This window comes from Stegostoma tigrinum, chromosome 6 (assembly GCF_030684315.1).
Source record: "Stegostoma tigrinum isolate sSteTig4 chromosome 6, sSteTig4.hap1, whole genome shotgun sequence".
Classification (NCBI taxonomy): Eukaryota; Metazoa; Chordata; class Chondrichthyes; order Orectolobiformes; family Stegostomatidae; genus Stegostoma; species Stegostoma tigrinum.
In genome coordinates, this window is record NC_081359.1 from 55,143,536 (window position 1) to 55,161,285 (window position 17,750).

The following is a 17,750-nucleotide window of genomic DNA, read 5'->3' on the forward strand; positions in this document are numbered from 1 at the left end:
TTATTTTCAAATTTAGCATGAAAAGTATGCATTAAACATTTGCAGAAATATATTTTCTCTTGATTGCTTTTTGTGCTCACCAGCAATCAGACAAAATGTTTTTGTGTGTCAGAAGCTCACACTAAGAAAATGAATATGTTGAAAACGTTGGAAGAACTATATATATATCACAGTGAACATAAACTTACATCAATCTCTGTCTTCTAATGATGCTGACAGACCTGTATATTTTAGGAAGTCTAAAACGTTTACTTCTAGTATTTCCAATTTCTCTGAGTTTTTGAATGATGAATACTTTCTATACTTCATTTTAAACCACTGTCAACAAAGATTTACAGCAGCGAGGATAACAAGGTGGAGAGCTGGATGAACACAGCAGGCCAAGCAGCAGAGGAGCAGGAAAGCTGATGTTTCAGTTCATCCAGCTTTGTACCTTGCTATGTCAGATTCTCCAGCATCTGCAGCTTCTTGTATCTATTTACAGCCTCTAGGAGTGGGCAAGAGGAGAACACTGCAACAGGCAATAGCTGGCAGAACAATAGAATCTCTGACGTTGGCAGAATCTGCTCGCTTCAAATTGTTATTTCTTTCGGTGTGAAACAGTGACTTCATGCAGAAGGTGGTGAATGCCTGCCAATTGCATTAACAGCTATTAAGAAATGTGTGTAAATAGCTGGAAATTAGAAAAAAAGTTCTGAAATGCTTTTTAAGTGGTGAAGGTCTATTCTGTTATTAAGTTGTTTTGGCAGTTAGTGGTAATAAAGAGAGGCACTACCAAAATAGAATTTATAAAAGAAGAATAACTATAATGAAAGCATTTCTGGTTGCCAGTGTGATCCAGAACAAACATGTTTGTATTAACTGACTGTAGCTCAGTAAGTTAGCTGGAGGTGGAGCTTCAAACAGTGACACATTAGAGAGATGGGAAGTACTTTGCTTCAGGAGGCAATCATATTTCTTAGTATGCTTTCTAAGGTATGTCAGCAGGCAGGAATGGGAAATGGGACTGCAAGTGAAGTAAGTAAAGGAAGCGAATGCAGAAGTGAAGGAGCCTCAGACCTCAATGGCCCAACAGGATTTTGAGTTTACGCAATCTTGTTCATGAGGATAGAAGTAAAAAGGTACATGAGCTAAATGATCAAGATAGCATGGTACAGATAGCCACCCGAGTAGGGAGAAAGAATAGTGGTGCAGTGTGCAAGGAAAGAGTCTAGCTGAGTATGCATAGCTATAAGATTGGTGTGGGAGAAATCAGTTTTGATTCAGAGGGCACGACACCAGTACTGGTTAAAGAGGGAGGTGTATTGATAGTGTCATAGAGATATACAACATGGAAACAGACCTTTCGATCCAACTCATCCATGCCAAACAAATATCCTAGATAATCAAGTCCCTTAGCCAGCATTTGGCCAATATCCCTCTAAACCGTTCCTATTCCTTTACCCATCCAGATGTCTTTTACATGTCATAATTATTCCAGCCTCCACCACTTCTTCTGGCAGCTCATTCCATACATGCACCATCCTCTGCGTGAAAAAAGTTGCCCAAAAGGGTCCTATTTACATCTTTCCCCTCTCACCTTCAATCTATGTTCTTTAATTTTGGACTCCTCCACTCAGGGAAGAGACCGTGGCTATTTACTGTATCCAGGCCCCTGATGATTTTATAAACCTCTATAAGGTTCCTCCTTAGCCTATGACCTCCAGAGAAAATCGCCCCAGCCCATTAAGCCTCTCCCTATAGCTCAAACCCTCTAACCTGGACAACATCCTTGTTAAATCTTTTCTGAACTCCTAATTTCACAACATACTTCCTATAGGAGAGAGACTAGGAATTGCATGCAATACTTCAAAAGTGGCTGAACCAACATCCTGTATAGCCACAAAATGGCCTCCTAACTCCTATACTCATGCTTGATATAGCAGAATGACAGCAAGGTATTAAACGATGGCAGGGTGACTCTGTTAATCAACTATGCCATGAATCTAATACTGAGAAATGGCATGAATCCAATACTGAGAAATGACCTTAAATTGAAAGATGTCTACCAGTGCAGACATGTCGAGGCCAATGCATTTTATTGCACCAAAATTCAGATTCTAAGATGCACTACCAATTTGTATAGAGAAAAAACTAAAGGCAAGAGGTCACTTGTTGCACTAGCTTATAGGGATGCCCCATTACAATCACCCTGAACACTAATTACATTGAAGAACAGAGCAATTAAGATTAATAGGATATGTTAAGAAATGTACAGCAGTAAATACGCATTATTTAGATCTACACGTAGTTTAGGAAAATCAAACTGAGAAAGATGAGTTGGTACAAGATCTTCGGTACAATCTACAGCCAACCGGGAACAGACTCTCCTAGACCTGGTAATATGCAATGAGACAAGATTTATCAATAGCCTCATATTTTTAAGGTTAGGAGAATGATTCAAAAGGGACCTGAGCGGCAACTTTTCCCTCCCCACACAGAGGCTGGCGCATGTGTGGAACAAATTGCCAAAACTAGTGTTAGATGCAGATACAATGATAACATTTGCGAGAGATTTGGACAGGTATACGAAGAGGCTTGGTTTAGAGCAATATGGGCCAAATGCAGCCAGGTGGGCCAGGATATGAAGAATTACTACAAGCTATTGAATAGAAGAGCAACCAAAGCCAATATTGGCCCTCTGATGATAGAGCACAAACATGGGGAATTGAAATTTCAGGATGTGAAGATGCATTTTGGGAGAAACTCAGAAGCAGCTTAGAAGGAAGTGGCAGAAATGACAGATAGGTGGATTATAAACTTCTCAAATCCCTCATCCTCTGGAAAGGTCCCAATGGGTTGGGAAAACAGCAAATGCAACACCTTTACTCAAGAGGCAAAAACAGGAAACCACAGTTCAAATAGCATAACACCTCTCATATGGAATCTATTATGATGGTGGTTGTAACAAGATACAAAACAAATGATCAGGCAGAGCCTGGCTTTAACGAGGGGAAATAAGTGTTTACTATTCGATGAAGTAGCATCCATAATGGGTTGAGGTGAACCACAAGACAGTGTACTTTGACTGTCAAAATAGCATTTTTTTTCCTGATTTTATTCGTTTCTGACATATGGGCATTGCTGGCTGGGTTAGTATTTATTGCCCATCCCTAATTGTTCCTTGGCCTGGTGGCTGAAGTCATTTCATAGGTACAGTTAAGAATCACATTGCTGAGTGTGGAGTTCACATGTAGCTAAAGGACAACTAATCTTCTTCCCTAATGGACATGCATTATAACAATAATTATACGATCAACATTAGACTAGCTTTTAATACAAGTTCATTTGTCAAATTCAAACATAATCTGCTATAAATTCAAGCTATGTCCTTAGAACGCCTTGGTTCTTTAGTTTACTGGACCAAGTGATATCACCAATTCTCCATGCTTGCAGTCATACCCATCACACGATTGCAGTTGTTGGAGGCAACCATCTCAGTTTAAGACATCAATGACAGGAGTTAAGCCAGCTTCAACGGTTTTGTTGGCCTTCAATATCATTGTCCACAGTAGGGATGCTCATTATGATCACCATATTCAGTATAATTTGCAAACTAATCAGATGCCAAAGCAGTCTGTAGCCACATTCACAATTCCTAAACATCTCGCAAGTAATGAATGAAAGATCATGACCACCCACAATGTAGAAATTAAATATCTCTGCCATCCTTGGTGTTAATGTCAACAAGCAGCTTAACTGGACTATCCACAGATACAGCAGTGCTGTCACCTTTTTACTCCCAAAAGCCTCCCATCACCTATATAATCAAAAAAAGTTTGACAGACTGCTCTATTTACCTAATTGAGTTTAATATCCAATAACACTGAAGATTAATGAAATTCAAGACAAAACAACCTACCCCACATTAGCAACTTTAGATGTTGAATTCTCAAGCTCTGATACTGGCAGCATGTACCATGCAGGATTAATGATAGAAACTTGAAGAATACTTCAGTGTACCTTACAAACTCAAGGAAAAAGACTGCATATGCACAGGAACTCAACAACTGCAACTCTCCAAGTCACACGTCATCTTGACTCAAAATTATACTGTCATTTCCAGTTAAGGGAGCAAAATCTTGGAAAAAAAATTCCAAACAGCACTGAGCACAAACCTACAGCAGCAGACTGCACCACTTTAAGAAAGTGGCTTAATACCACCTTGACAGCAATCAAGGATGAGAATTAATGCTGATCTTGCAAGAAATACTCATCCCAAAAATAAACTAAAAATGATTTGTAACAGTTACTTTGCCTTCATCACTAAAGCGGTCCCAAAAATAGCCAATGCTCAAACTGCGATATCACATCTCCAACATCAAAAACAGCAGCTACTTGGACTGGTAGGGACAAGGCGGCAACAATCACTAAGCTACAGCCTAGCCTGATAGGTTTCAGCAATCTTCAGAGTTTCAAAGAGGCGAGATAGGATGGGACATTTTCCCACTGGAGTGGAGATTAACAGATGACCTTAGAGGTTTATAGAATCATGACAGGTATAGACAAGGTGAATGGCAGGTGGAATTTTTTTGTCACACCTAGGGTGGGGGATTCAAGATTAGAGGGCACATATCAAGGTGAGCAGAGAAAGATTTTACAAGACATAGAGGGCAACTTTTATTTTAAAACAGAGTGTAGTTTGTGCATGGAATGAACTTTTAGAGGAAGTGGTGGATGGAGTACAGTCACATTTAAAAAACATTTGGGTAAGTATATAAATAGGAAATGTTTGGAAAGATTTGGGCCAAGCGCAGACAGCTGGGATCAGTTTCATTTGGGATTAGGCTTAGCAGAGACTCTGGAGAGCCTGTTTCCATGCTGTACGACTAAAAATGGAGGAAAATTTTAAAAAAACTAACCCAAACTTTGAAAGTTAAAGCACTATTATTATGTGTAATCAATTGTTAGGGTTTTCCTTGCTTTGAAAAAGTTTTGTATGAGTCACAAGAACGCATTTTGATTCTACAAGAATATCAGTCGTTCCAAAAAGTCTCCTGATACCTGGAGCATCCAATAAATCCTAAATAAAAAAGTTTTAGAAGTACTCAACAGATCTGGCACAATCTGTGGAGAGAGATATTGTTAAGGTTAAGTTGAATGTGACTCTTCTTCAGAATACAAAAGAGTCAGAAATATGACTATTTCAATAACTCCAATACTTTTCTACATCCATGGAGTCCCGAAGTGTCATATCGAATTCTAAACGTTAAACTTGTCCCTCTCAACACAGATGCTAGCCAGTAAACTTTTCCAACACTTGGTTTTGTCGGCTATGATCAGTTCAGGCTGAAAATATAAGCAAAATATTGTGTATGCTGGAAAAACAAGACACCTCTGCTAGTAACCATTTATCTTTCACAGATGCTTACAGTTGAAGACTCTCAAGAACTAAAGGGAGGCAGAATGTTGGGTTATAACAAAACTCAAGTATCTCTAATATTAACAAGTGAAGAACGGAGGGCGCTGGAAATCTGAAACAAAGAAAGAGAGTTAATGTTGAGTACAGTGATCCTTCACCAGGATCTTCTAACAGAACTTGAGTTGACTCTTTACATTAACTCTTTATCTCCACTGATGCTGCCAAACCTGGTGCATTTCCCTAAACTCTCTTCAGGTCAGAGGTGTATTTAACTATGTTTACTTTGTGAAAGTACTACTTCATTTTAAACTTCAACTGAGCACAGCCAACAAAATCAATCTTCCAAAATGTTTCAGGGATTGCAGTAAGATCTTAAATGTAACTGAAATCTGATGCATTCATCATCTTCTGCTTGTCAATAAGCATTTATTTTGGTGTACAAGTGCAAGGCCTTTAAATAACTGGTATTAATTACAACCATATTGAAGGTTCATAGGTGTGAATGGTGCACAGCAACATACTTCACATCTTCATGTGTTGGTAAGATTTCTTCTGTGATTGCTTCAAATTACTGAACTTATCCCCAAATATGGAAGCAGAACAGAGTGAAAAATTTCCCAAGAAGGGCTCAACACCAATCCATTATCACAAATTCAAGTTTGAGATGTGCAATACTATTTAGATTTGCCTGCTTTACAAATCAATCCCCTCTCCTTATCTAAAGGATATTCTGTCTGGAAATGATGATTCATCCATGAGTCAAGTTAGAAAGCAGAAGATGATTGATCTTTGTTGATGTGATGCTACACTTACTTGCAAATCATAGAATCCCCAGTGTGGAAGCAGGCCATTTGGCCCATCAAGTCCACAGTAACCCAACCAAACAACATCCCTCCCAGACCCACCCACATCTCTGTAATGCCATTTTTCCCCACGGCTAATCCTTGTATCCATGAACACTACGGGCAAGTTATCACAGACACTCCACTTAACCTGCACATCTTTGGACTGGGAGGAAACCCGAGCATCCAGGACATGAGGAGAATGTAGAAAGTCCACACAGTTACCAGAGGGTGGAATCAAACCCGGTCCCTGGCGCTGAGGCACCAGTGCTAACCACTGAGCCACCATGGTGTAATTGCACAGCAGTCAAAGCATAACAAAGCCTTGCACTGATATAACTGGGCTATTTTCCCATTATACCCTGCACATTACTCCCTCAAAGCACTCCAATCAACTGGTTAAAAATGATTTCTCCATCAAAACCACAAGTTCAGAAAATCAAAAACAACGTTGGGCTCTCAGAAAATGGTATTGTATCAATTTTTATTAATACAAATACACGCTCTCAAATCTAATACCCTCAGAACTAAGGCCATACAGGATTTCAGATTCCATTACCAGTTACTATCACATACACATTGATTCCTGGTCTGTTTGAACCACATTCAACTGAGTTGGATTATAAAATGCGGTCCAAGACAGCTGCTGAAGGCAAACAATGAATACAAATGGCCATGGCAAGTTAAATAAACGATGCAAGTGCTGTGATGGACCTAAAGAAACATGGGCCGTTTTTGCACATCTGCATTTTCTGACAAACATGGGGTTTACGTTTATATCACGGTTAAACAGCATAGGAAATAAAACTTACCAAAGAGTACCGTTACCTCAATCCCATTAGACCTCAATCACTACAGAAATTGCTTCTAATGTAATGACATTTAGTGATCAGGACTTTGAACTTACCAGTTGTGCCTTTGTCTGCTCTAATTCCAGTTCCAACTTCTTCTGTTGCAACTCAAGTAACTGTTTTTGTTTTGCTAACAGCTGTTGTCTTATAAACTGCTCTTGCTCCTGTGTTACGTTTTTCTGTGACTCAGCAATGTTTTGTTTAGCTGAGTTAATAGGAGAAACTGTGGAACTTGAGGTGGTAGGTTCTTCAAGCTACGAGTAATGAGAAAGTGAAGTTATGACCAGGATATTCTACAATTCTCCAAGGAAACTGGTACAAGAAATGGCAAATAAAAGGAGGACCACAACATTTTGCAAATTTTCTTTATTTACACTCAGAAGTTAGTTTTGTAAGCACATTAATTCATCTTGGAAGAGTAATATTTCCCTTATGCTATACGTGAGAATTCCTGTAATACTTACCGATCGATTTAAAAACTTGGGATTTACATGAATGCTTGAACTATTCACATTTGGTGGCAAAGGCTTAATAGGCCATGCAGGATCTAGCTTGTTGACTTTGACGTCTAAGGCATAAAGTTTCGTCAGTTGAAACATTTCATCCCATGTGGAACGCAACTTAAACAAACTTTTTCTAGTGCTCTCATCCACCTAAGAACAAAACAATTATCCAGCTTTATGCAATGTTAAATGCCGAAGAATACATCCATTCATTACTACAAGTAACATAGCCTTAAATTTACTTTGACAACTTATTTCAAAGGAGGGAAGTTTTCTTCTGACTAGAGCACTTTCAATGACTGGAAGCTTACGCTCAATGGGCACTCGACTCAAATAACAGTCTTCATTTTTGGTTGATCTATTTGTACTTGGATATTAACTGCACTTCAACTTGTATTTCTCCAGACACATTAGATTAACAGAATAAATCTCTGAACAATTCATTGGAATGTGAGGTTATCCCTCAAAACTAGTCAACAAGTAGTTTCCTTGTGGTAACTAACAGTGAGAGGAATGCTTTGAGTGCTGAACTTGAAACTGTATTCATAACAAGACCCAGCATGTAAAGCCACGATTACCGTTCAGCATAGTATGACACTGTCACTCACCAGGGCTACTCACTGATGTAGTTGAGCATTTTAGAAATTTTCATTAAAATTCAGCAGGCAAAACAGCTGGCATAGCAACAGGGTAGTGTGCTGAATTTAGCCCATTTGTTTTTTGCCTCCGAAGTTCAAATCCAGTCCCAACTGACTGAAGGCAGGAAAGCTTTGAGTAAAACTTCTAATGAATTGGGGTGATCTCAGTTCTGCAATTCAGAATTACCTCCTAAAGGCACCAGGATGGCTGATGACAGAAAAGAACCATTAAATTGCTGGTGCGGATGTATTTTAGAGGCAAAGTATGTTGCTGTTGCAAAGCAGGAGTTTGTACATCCTGTTGTGCATTACATACCAACAGAGTGCTGGGTTGACAGGAAGGCTCAAACTGGAAATAATTCCCTAGTTACTTTTTTGTGATGAGCTCAAGAAAAAGAAATCTTCTAACCGGGAAGGGGCACAATAAGGTATGAATGAAACAAAAACAATTGATAAAATATGGTCAATAATTAGAACTGGAACTGATCACTTTAAACATTAGCCATACACAGATGTAATGGGCTAACACTGCAAATCTGCAGCTGTTTGCAATTGCGTACTCTTCACTAGAATCACAACTGTTGCCTATGTTCCCATTCCACTGGCATTTTTAAGTGCAGATTATCAACATTGTGATGGATGCGTTGATTTTTCATGTTACTCAGTTACAAGAGGATTGCAGTAGAGTTCAAAAAGTAATGCATATGGCTGAAGTCTTTTTCCAATTAAAAAGCATAATTAAGAAAAATATGACACTGATTGTATAATTGAAACCATACTTTAAAGATGCAACATTGCACTTGTTACACTAGCAAAACGAAGTTCAGTTTTAATAACACAAATTTTAATTGTTATATTGGACAGAGGATGACATTCAAGCTGGTGCTCAAAATGCTGTATTGTGGAATTGCAGGCATGCATTAACAATCATTCCACAAGTGCTGACTTTAGCCGTTTGCTATCACCTGGTCTTATCCAATGGAGCAACTGAACCAATACCTACAATGTTCAAGCAAATTCTCAGTACACAGAAAAACATGTAGAACTCAGCATATACACAGGGCGTTCTCTCAAGTTAAATTCTGGAAGTCTTCCTATTGATCCATGACACACGTGAGTACAAACAATAAGTTTTCAATAGTGTCCCATGACAGGCTTGTCTAAAATTGGTTCTGTAATTAAAAATTCAATCTTGGAGCTTTCTATATAAAGCAATAGGAACGTCTAGACGCATACATTCCATACATGGTCCAGTTAAGACAGCAATGAATTTTGACTTAATCTAACAATGCAGCCTTCCATTTTAAAAAAATCCTGAAATTTACCTAAAAATGTGAAGCATTATCTCAGCCACAGATTAAAGCAAGTCAAATAAATAAAATCAAAAAGGTGCAAAAAACTGTCATCTGGCAACTATGTGTCAAACCCTTCAAAAAAAGCGATACATTCTTTTATTTATGGGCAAAATGGGAATTGGGAGTGCTATTTCAATTCTGTTGAGTGCGCATACATTTACATGGCATACAATTTACACAGGCCAATGTGGGGGCCTGTTTGACAAAATTAATCACCAGCTTAAATGAGTCACAACTTTTCAACTGTCATCAATTAATATGCTGTCAAATGAACTAATTCATTTCAGCCAAGATACTAAACTCGATAACCAATCAAATAATGAACTTGTCAGGAGTCAGTGAGAGCACAGTTCAAAAATTAACTTGATTCTATTCAATATAAAATTCCATTAGAACCACAATTCAAAGTGTTTAATATTTCAAACAAACTACTACAGCACAGAGTAAGAGTTAGATTGGTTGGGAAGGGGCAATAAAATCCAGTCAATCTTTCATTCTTCCAACTTAAATAATCTAAACAGAGAATAGTAATTGTATAAATAACAGTAATGAAGTGAACTGCATTTTCCAATCCATAAGGTACAATGCAAAAGTGACAAAATAAAGTTGAATCTCACCTACATCACAAATGAATGTACAAATCTTCCACTAATAGGTTATAATGTTTACTTGTTAAACATCCAAATACGTGTACAAAAATACATTCACGTTTACTCTAGTGATTAAAGTATAGATACCTTTTCAAAAACACTAGAAAATATAAGACTTAAGTTTTGAGCAAAGAGTGAAATATAGCTTCCTCCAACATTCTTCACAATGGAATCCATGAGGTACATGACTGGAAGCTTCTCTGAAGCTGGGGCCTGCAGCAATAGGAAAACTCAAAACATTAGCAAAGTAGGTAAACAAATAGAACAAAACAATTCTTGTTAAATCATAATATATTAATTTTCCTTGAATTCTGTAATAATAGCAGTGACTTGAGACTAACAGCATGAACAACTTCAGATTTAGTCTGAAAAATATTTTTTTAAAAAATCACAGAACAATCTCAAGAGACTGAAAACTATACTGACAGTAAGCTGCACAAGCTTAGAATGGTTCACTACCATGTTTCGAACTTCAAAGCAGGTCTTCCATGTTCTCTGATTCATTTGCCAATTATTCTTCATTTGAGTTATAGCAGTAAAGATGCAGAATTTTTTTTAATACATTGAACCAAAGAAAACTAAAATCTGTTTCAACATTATGTAATTTGTGAACTTCTCTTTCACACCCAAAGGATTGAGTTCATTACAGCCTGCACCCTTCTTTGCAGTTGTGTGCAGTGATTTTCTCAAATGATATGTTGGGGTAAATAACGTAATAATGGCACTGCAGCCTCCTATCAGTAATTCTATAATTAAGCTTGCTAATGATGGTAACCCCCTACAAGGCAGTAAACTATATAAATGAAACACCAACTGTAATGGGTTTTCACATATACAATTTTATACCACATTCAAAATTGGCAATGAATTGAGTTGCAAAGGGAAATATAGTGCTTCCTACTCTTTTTAATCACTTAGCTTACAACGAAAAAAACTTTAACAGACCCACTACCTCATCACTTAATGCAAATGTGTGGTTAGTTTTCCTCTAAATTTCTATTTCCAATTGAAGCTAGAATTGCTTGTGTTTAACATCCCTTTGATCTTTCATATTCTCATGAAGAAAATTTCAATTGCCCATTTATCCAAATTCTAGCTCATTAACTTTGTGTTGATAGAAGACTATATAGCATCAATGCCACCACCAATGTTGCCAACAACTCATTTCATGTTATCTTTTCTTATTTAGAATAAGAATGATGAGATCAAATGGAGCACAACTACACAAGGCTAACATTAATCACAATAAGTCAGAGGGCAAATCTCATTGGTCTTTGCTCCAATCAATTTCTTAAGTTTACTTCAGTATGGAACACTAATGGATGCTTTCAATTCTCAATGCAGTTATTTCAAAACCAGATTTCCTGCACATACAACTCCCTTCCATAAACAAAAAAAAAGAGGGATGTCTGTAACAGTCTTTAATTATGTGCATTCTTAAAAATGTAGCTCTGTACTGGAGTGTTTCATTTTGATAAAATACCTTCTGCAACAGAGCAGTTTTGACACTGATCCATTAAAGGCAGCTATGCACTCCAAGATAATCTTATAACTTCTCTGAACTCAAGAATATTGATTCAAAATTACACAACTTGTGCATGGAATTTCAATTATTCACAAAAATTGTAAATAAAAGTGATTCATTCTGAAGAAAATGTAGTCATCTAACATTGCCTTCAGACTTTGATCACAAGGTAAGCTAGGTGTCAATTATATAAACTGCAACAGAACATCGCCAATTGAACATATTTGGATCTGCAGGCATCAACTGATCGCTTGAATCTACTTCAGTTCTAAAAATCACTGTTTCTGGTAAAGAGGGGAACCAATGCACACCAGCCTCCAGACTCACAAAGCCAGGGAACAGTTGTGCAACTGCTTAGTCCAGGTTTCACTTCATTGCTGTCAAGTGAACGTTGGATGTTGACCACCTGATGCTCACCTCAGTCCAAGATAACATTGCATATTTAATAGTTGACTTTAGGTAGAGGCTGCAGGATAACAATGTGGGTTAACAGTCCAGAATCAAATCACATCTTTCATTATTCTTCTCGTATTTTTCGGTCTTGTTAATAAATGTTGGCGATCGTCCAGGCTAGCCTATGTCCATGCCAACTCAACGATTTAATTTTCAAATACTCTATTTTATCACATTCAGCTTAAAACTTCTTACACAAAGATGCATCAAGCCAAAAAGAACATTACCAGTCGAGTTGAAATTTCATGTTTATATCTGTTATGTTTAAGCATACTATTTGAGAAAGAACCACAAGATTTATAATGAAGCATCTTCAAAATCTCATTTACAATCTGTTACCATAAAAAGCAAGCAGAGTTAACTTGCTTACTATTAAAAATTCCAATTAATATCTTCTCCAATGCAGTCCATGGCTTTCAAGACAGCATGTAGCATTACATATGTGAAGTGATCAAAATACTTGGCAACAAACCCATTGTTGTAAGGTGTAAATAGCTTTTTTTAAAAAAAGGTATGCATTTGAGCAAGTTCCAAAATACTTGTAATTCCATCCAGCTTTCAGAATTTAAGTATCAGTGTTAGATACTTCCATTGCACATGATTACAAATCATGTTTAATAGTTTTAACTGGTGCTGTTAACATCATGAGAACCACATCCTGGGTCGCAAATATATACCATGCAATAATAACTTGGAAACCCATGTAGTATTTGCAAATCATGCTAAAGGCCCCTACCATCAGTTGGTTAGCACTGCTGAAAGTGAGTGTCCAGTTTTTGCTTTGAACAATTATTGTAGAACTTGCACCGATGAGACAATTGTTTCAAAACACCTGTTTTAAGTCAGGGTCTGGTTGCAACAGGATAACCTTGAAATGACTGAAATTCATAAGTTAACAATTTCATGTAGCCAGTCATAACTTTGACCCAATCAATTTTACATGGGTATGGCTCAACATCTAAAGTTAGTAAGCACCTGCCAAATTTTCTTATTTAGAATTAGAAACCTTTATAAAACTGAACAATGTGTTCACTTTTCCCCCTCATCCACTGAAACATGATTAAAAATTATCTCCAGAACATCCATGAAACACGATTTGGCATTTGCAATTAATGTCCCATTTAATGTGCGAATTTGTGCATCACCATGACCAGATGCCAAGTGAGAACCAGATTTGCACTGTGAATCATGTGCAAAATCTTGTCTATTCAATAGTAAGCCTTTTATTTTATCCTTTTATGGGATGTGGGCAGCGGTATTTGCCTTTGAAAAGGCTCAGCCACCATCTTAAGTTCTGCAACCCATGCGACATAGGAACACCCATATTGTTAGGAAGGGAAATATCAAATTCAGCAGTTGTAGTAACAACCTTCCAACTCAGATTGTTGGAACTATAAAATATTCCACCAATTAAGATATTATTTCCTCAGTTGAGCTACATGGGACTGCAGGCGATTGCGAAACATCAAACGCAGAGGGAGACGTACTGCCTGGTCTTTAAAAAATTACCCATTTACTCACAAGGACCTGTCAGTACTCTCAAATGAAGGTAATGGTCACAATAACTTGAGATTTTGAGCGCAAATACACAAACAGCCTGGGATGCCAGAATTAGATTATGTCATACTGTTACCCATTATTGAATCTAGTCCCCACCATAACAATCCACACTACCCCAGCAATCAGTTGGGGGATTGGCTGAGCCGTACTACTAAGGCTGTTTTGGAAACAGACTTGCAGATGCTATTTATTTTCTTAGGTTAAGATAATGGACAATGCCACAATTATGAACTTTGTGGGTAAATTAACTGGCACTAAACTTACGGGATCCATAGAATGGTATGAGTGAAGTGAATTTATGACTAAGTGGATTCACTTTTAAAACTAAGTCAGGAACAGCAGTTAGGTCATAAGGACAGAACTAAAGTCAATGTTATAATCCAGTGTCAGCAAAAATTACCCATTGTGCAATTTAAATCCTTAAGTACCAATGCCCCATATCAGTGAGGCAATATGCAACAGCACCAGTTGCAGTTTACACTTTAAAGAGACATCAAAAGTGAACACAAGTGGATCAGGACGGTCACAGCAAAATGCAACTCTGGTTAAAATCAGCAATTGCAGGCATGTGGTTGTGGCTTTCCCCTTGTAAAACATAAGTGCTAGCATGATCTACTGAAAGTAATCCTGCTCAACTAGTTCAGGTAAGACAGGTCACAATGGGGCAACTGTGTTCACAAACATTAGAACCAAACAAGGATGTTTGTTCTCATGTAGTAGTTTCTCCAATTGCAGGATGTGGCACTGAAAAAAACATTACAAAATTTCACCTGATAAGATATAATTGTTTAAAATTATAAAACCTGCCTTGCTTTCATGCTTTGTAGGAAAAGCAACACTTGTGAATTGAAGTAAAAATGGTAGTTAAACCTATTTTGCATTACCCATGAAATAAATCCAAATTTAAGCAGAATAAAGTGAATTTAAAATTCAAAAGAACAGCTTATTGAAATTACACTTGCTTTTGGTTCCATGTGTTCTAAGTCAGTTGGAGCAAGGTAATATTAAAAGCTTGATAGTTGTGTCTGAACCAACAGCACTATGGCTGTGGCCATTATTTTTTTAAACTACTGTTGCTGTTAGTTTATAAGACCTATAAAATGAGTTGTTTAGAATCTGCTGGGAACCTGAAGCAAAACCCATGAGCATATGGAAAAACATTTGTTGAGTATCTAAAAATTCTAAACTGACGTTTGGGTTTATCTTCACTGGTATATTTTAGTATTAATCAAGTTGCAATTTTCCAGATTTAAGAAAATGTCAGCCTTCCTTCCGAAAATGCACAAGTTATTTATCACAAGCATTCAGCTTTATGATGTGCTCTTGAAAGAAAAAAATTAATGAAACACGAATGAAAACCTTGTAACGTCTGTGAAAGAAATAAGACAAAAGAACGTATTTCATTTTCTTTATTAACATTTTTCAAAGAACCAGTTAAACAAATTACCATTTAAAACACGGTAGGAATCTAAACGCAATTTAAAAAGGAAACTTAATTCGTTCTAACCCAATTACATAAGTGAAAACCCAACTACACTCTTGCTGATATTCAATTAACGTCAAATTACGTTAGAAATGTATTCAAACAAAGGCAAACAAGGAAATGGATGTACCTTAACTAAGAAATAAGAACGAATGGCAAGGCTTCAAAAGGGGAACAATTTGTCTTCGTCTATCCTAGGGAACTCCGAAGTTTAAGCTGTCATTAATAGGTCAACACTAGGCAACACCCGAAATGAAATACGCGAAACTTAACGTGAGGCTTTAGTGAACTACGAAGCAACTCGAGCACTCAACATGGCGTCCCTTGTGGTCTGGGTGGGGGTGGCTGTTCTCGCATGAAATGACAGCAAGCCGATGGCGGCGAAGTGAAGAGAAGCAGAATAACTCAGTTCGGAGTTTGGGTGGGAAGAGAAGGAAGAAAGAAAGAAAGGGGGTTGCGGGGGGGGGGGGGAAGAAAGGGGGTTGCGGGGGGGGGGGGAAGAAAGGGGGTTGCGGGGGGGGGGGGGAAGAAAGGGGGTTGCGGGGGGGGGGGGGAAGAAAGGGGGTTGCGGGGGGGGGGGGGGAAGAAAGGGGGTTGCGGGGGGGGGGGGGAAGAAAGGGGGTTGCGGGGGGGGGGGAAGAAAGGGGGTTGCGGGGGGGGGGGAAGAAAGGGGGTTGCGGGGGGGGGGGGAAGAAAGGGGGTTGCGGGGGGGGGGGAAGAAAGGGGGTTGCGGGGGGGGGGGAAGAAAGGGGGTTGCGGGGGGGGGGGGAAGAAAGGGGGTTGCGGGGGGGGGGGAAGAAAGGGGGTTGCGGGGGGGGGAAGAAAGGGGGTTGCGGGGGGGGGGAAGAAAGGGGGTTGCGGGGGGGGGAAGAAAGGGGGTTGCGGGGGGGGGGGGAAGAAAGGGGGTTGCGGGGGGAGAAAGGATAAAGAAAGAAAGGGGGTGGGGGGGAAGGAGAAAGAAAGAAAGGGTAGGAGCCCCAAAGATGAAAACCCACAAACCTCGCTGACTGTAAAATCATAAAGTGCCCACTCCACACCCAGATCAATAACCTCGACTAAAATCTAACCGTGAGGCTGTTTAAGACAAAAAATAAAAGGGATTTTCAAAAATATCTATTGTAATAAAGGAAGGCGATGCACGGTAAGAGGCAGCGCGGCCGTGGAACCGGTCAAGGCCGGGCAGCCGGATCGCTGGTCGGTCATTGTGCGCCAGCCTTGGCGCCCCGCCGCCATCTTGACTAACATTACAACACCAACAGCAAGGGTGTGGGACGGCAGAAACACAGCGGATCACTCAGCCGATCGAACAAAGGCCCGACATTCCTTTTTCTTAAAAAAAATCCGAATGTTCAATTCAAAAAAAATTAAAATAAAAACAAAAACTGATTTTAAAAACCTTGGTTATTTGTGCTTCGATTAACTTGACGATTTCCGGCGAGTACTTCAGGTTCTCTTCGGCCAGGATGGTCAGGTTGTTGATGTGGGGTTTACTGTTGAAAGTCAGGTCTTCGAGCGATGACTGATATTCTTTACAGGCGTCCGCCTTGGCCGTATCTTCCGCCGCCATTGTTGTGTTTTTTTAAAAAAATTAAATTCGGGGTTCGCTGTTAGCGTTTAAACAGCAAAAGAATGTTTGCCTTTGTATATAAATAAGTACTTATACTCTAAACGTATACATGATACGAAAGTCCTTTCCCAAAAACGGGGGAAAAACAATACTAAACTGTCCCGCACAGCTCAGTAATCTATCCTCCCTCCTCTCCTAAGACAAAATGGCGGCTGCATCAAGATAAACGATTTATGAGCAGCACAATGGGGAGTGATCACATCCAGATCTCATTGGCTGGTGATCGTGACGCCCACAATCCGACCGCTTCCCATTTGTGTCTTTTGGCTGCGTCGGTCAAAGCGTTGTGACGTTGCATAAAGTACGACAGCTGATTGGTGTTTCCTGTTGTAGTTCCCGTCTCTCTGTTCTTCTGTTGGGTCGGGTGGGTGGTTGGTGTCGTGTGAGCCTGGGAAGTTACGTCATCTAGTTACGTGTAGTCCTAGCTAGGCTAGGCTAGGCTGGGATGTGGACATGTGACCGGCCTAAAGTTGCGCATGGTTGTCTTTAGACGGTTAGTTCTGCAGAATCAGGGAAGACATTTTGTAATCTTCCTTGATATATATCACCGCTGTTGTCGATTATATTTTATAAACGTAGCCTTTTTTAAAAATACGATCGCACGATATACGTCTTGAATTCATATTTTCTCATTCCTTGGTTTTCCTGAAAAATATTCTCAAGGAATGTAATTGATGTTACGCAGGCATGGTAAAACCAGTGAGGAAATTCCCAAATGACACATTGTGATTCGGTAGGGAAAGTACAGTCACCAGGGTGAGCTTTTTATTAATTTGCCAGTATTTTTCATATCTGTTAAACAGTAAATCGCGGTGATTTGAGATATTTGTGACTCCGGGAAAAAATCGTAGAAACAGACTTA

General features: G+C 38.9%; 1 protein-coding gene across 5 annotated transcripts in view; it reads right to left on the reverse strand.

The window, feature by feature from the left end:
* pcf11 (PCF11 cleavage and polyadenylation factor subunit) overlaps positions 1-17,034 on the reverse strand; it is a 41,364-nt gene extending 24,330 nt beyond the window's left edge. For all 5 annotated transcript variants that reach the window (XM_048533479.2, XM_048533478.2, XM_048533476.2 and 2 more), the window contains exons 1-4: positions 16,658-17,034; positions 10,328-10,453; positions 7,559-7,747; positions 7,151-7,348 (exon numbers count right to left, since the gene is read on the reverse strand). In XM_048533479.2, coding sequence (XP_048389436.2) covers positions 7,151-7,348; positions 7,559-7,747; positions 10,328-10,453; positions 16,658-16,828 — 684 coding nt within the window. In that variant the 5' untranslated portion in view covers positions 16,829-17,034. The remainder of the gene's footprint in view (positions 1-7,150; positions 7,349-7,558; positions 7,748-10,327; positions 10,454-16,657) is intronic.
* Positions 17,035-17,750: the final 716 nt, after the last annotated feature.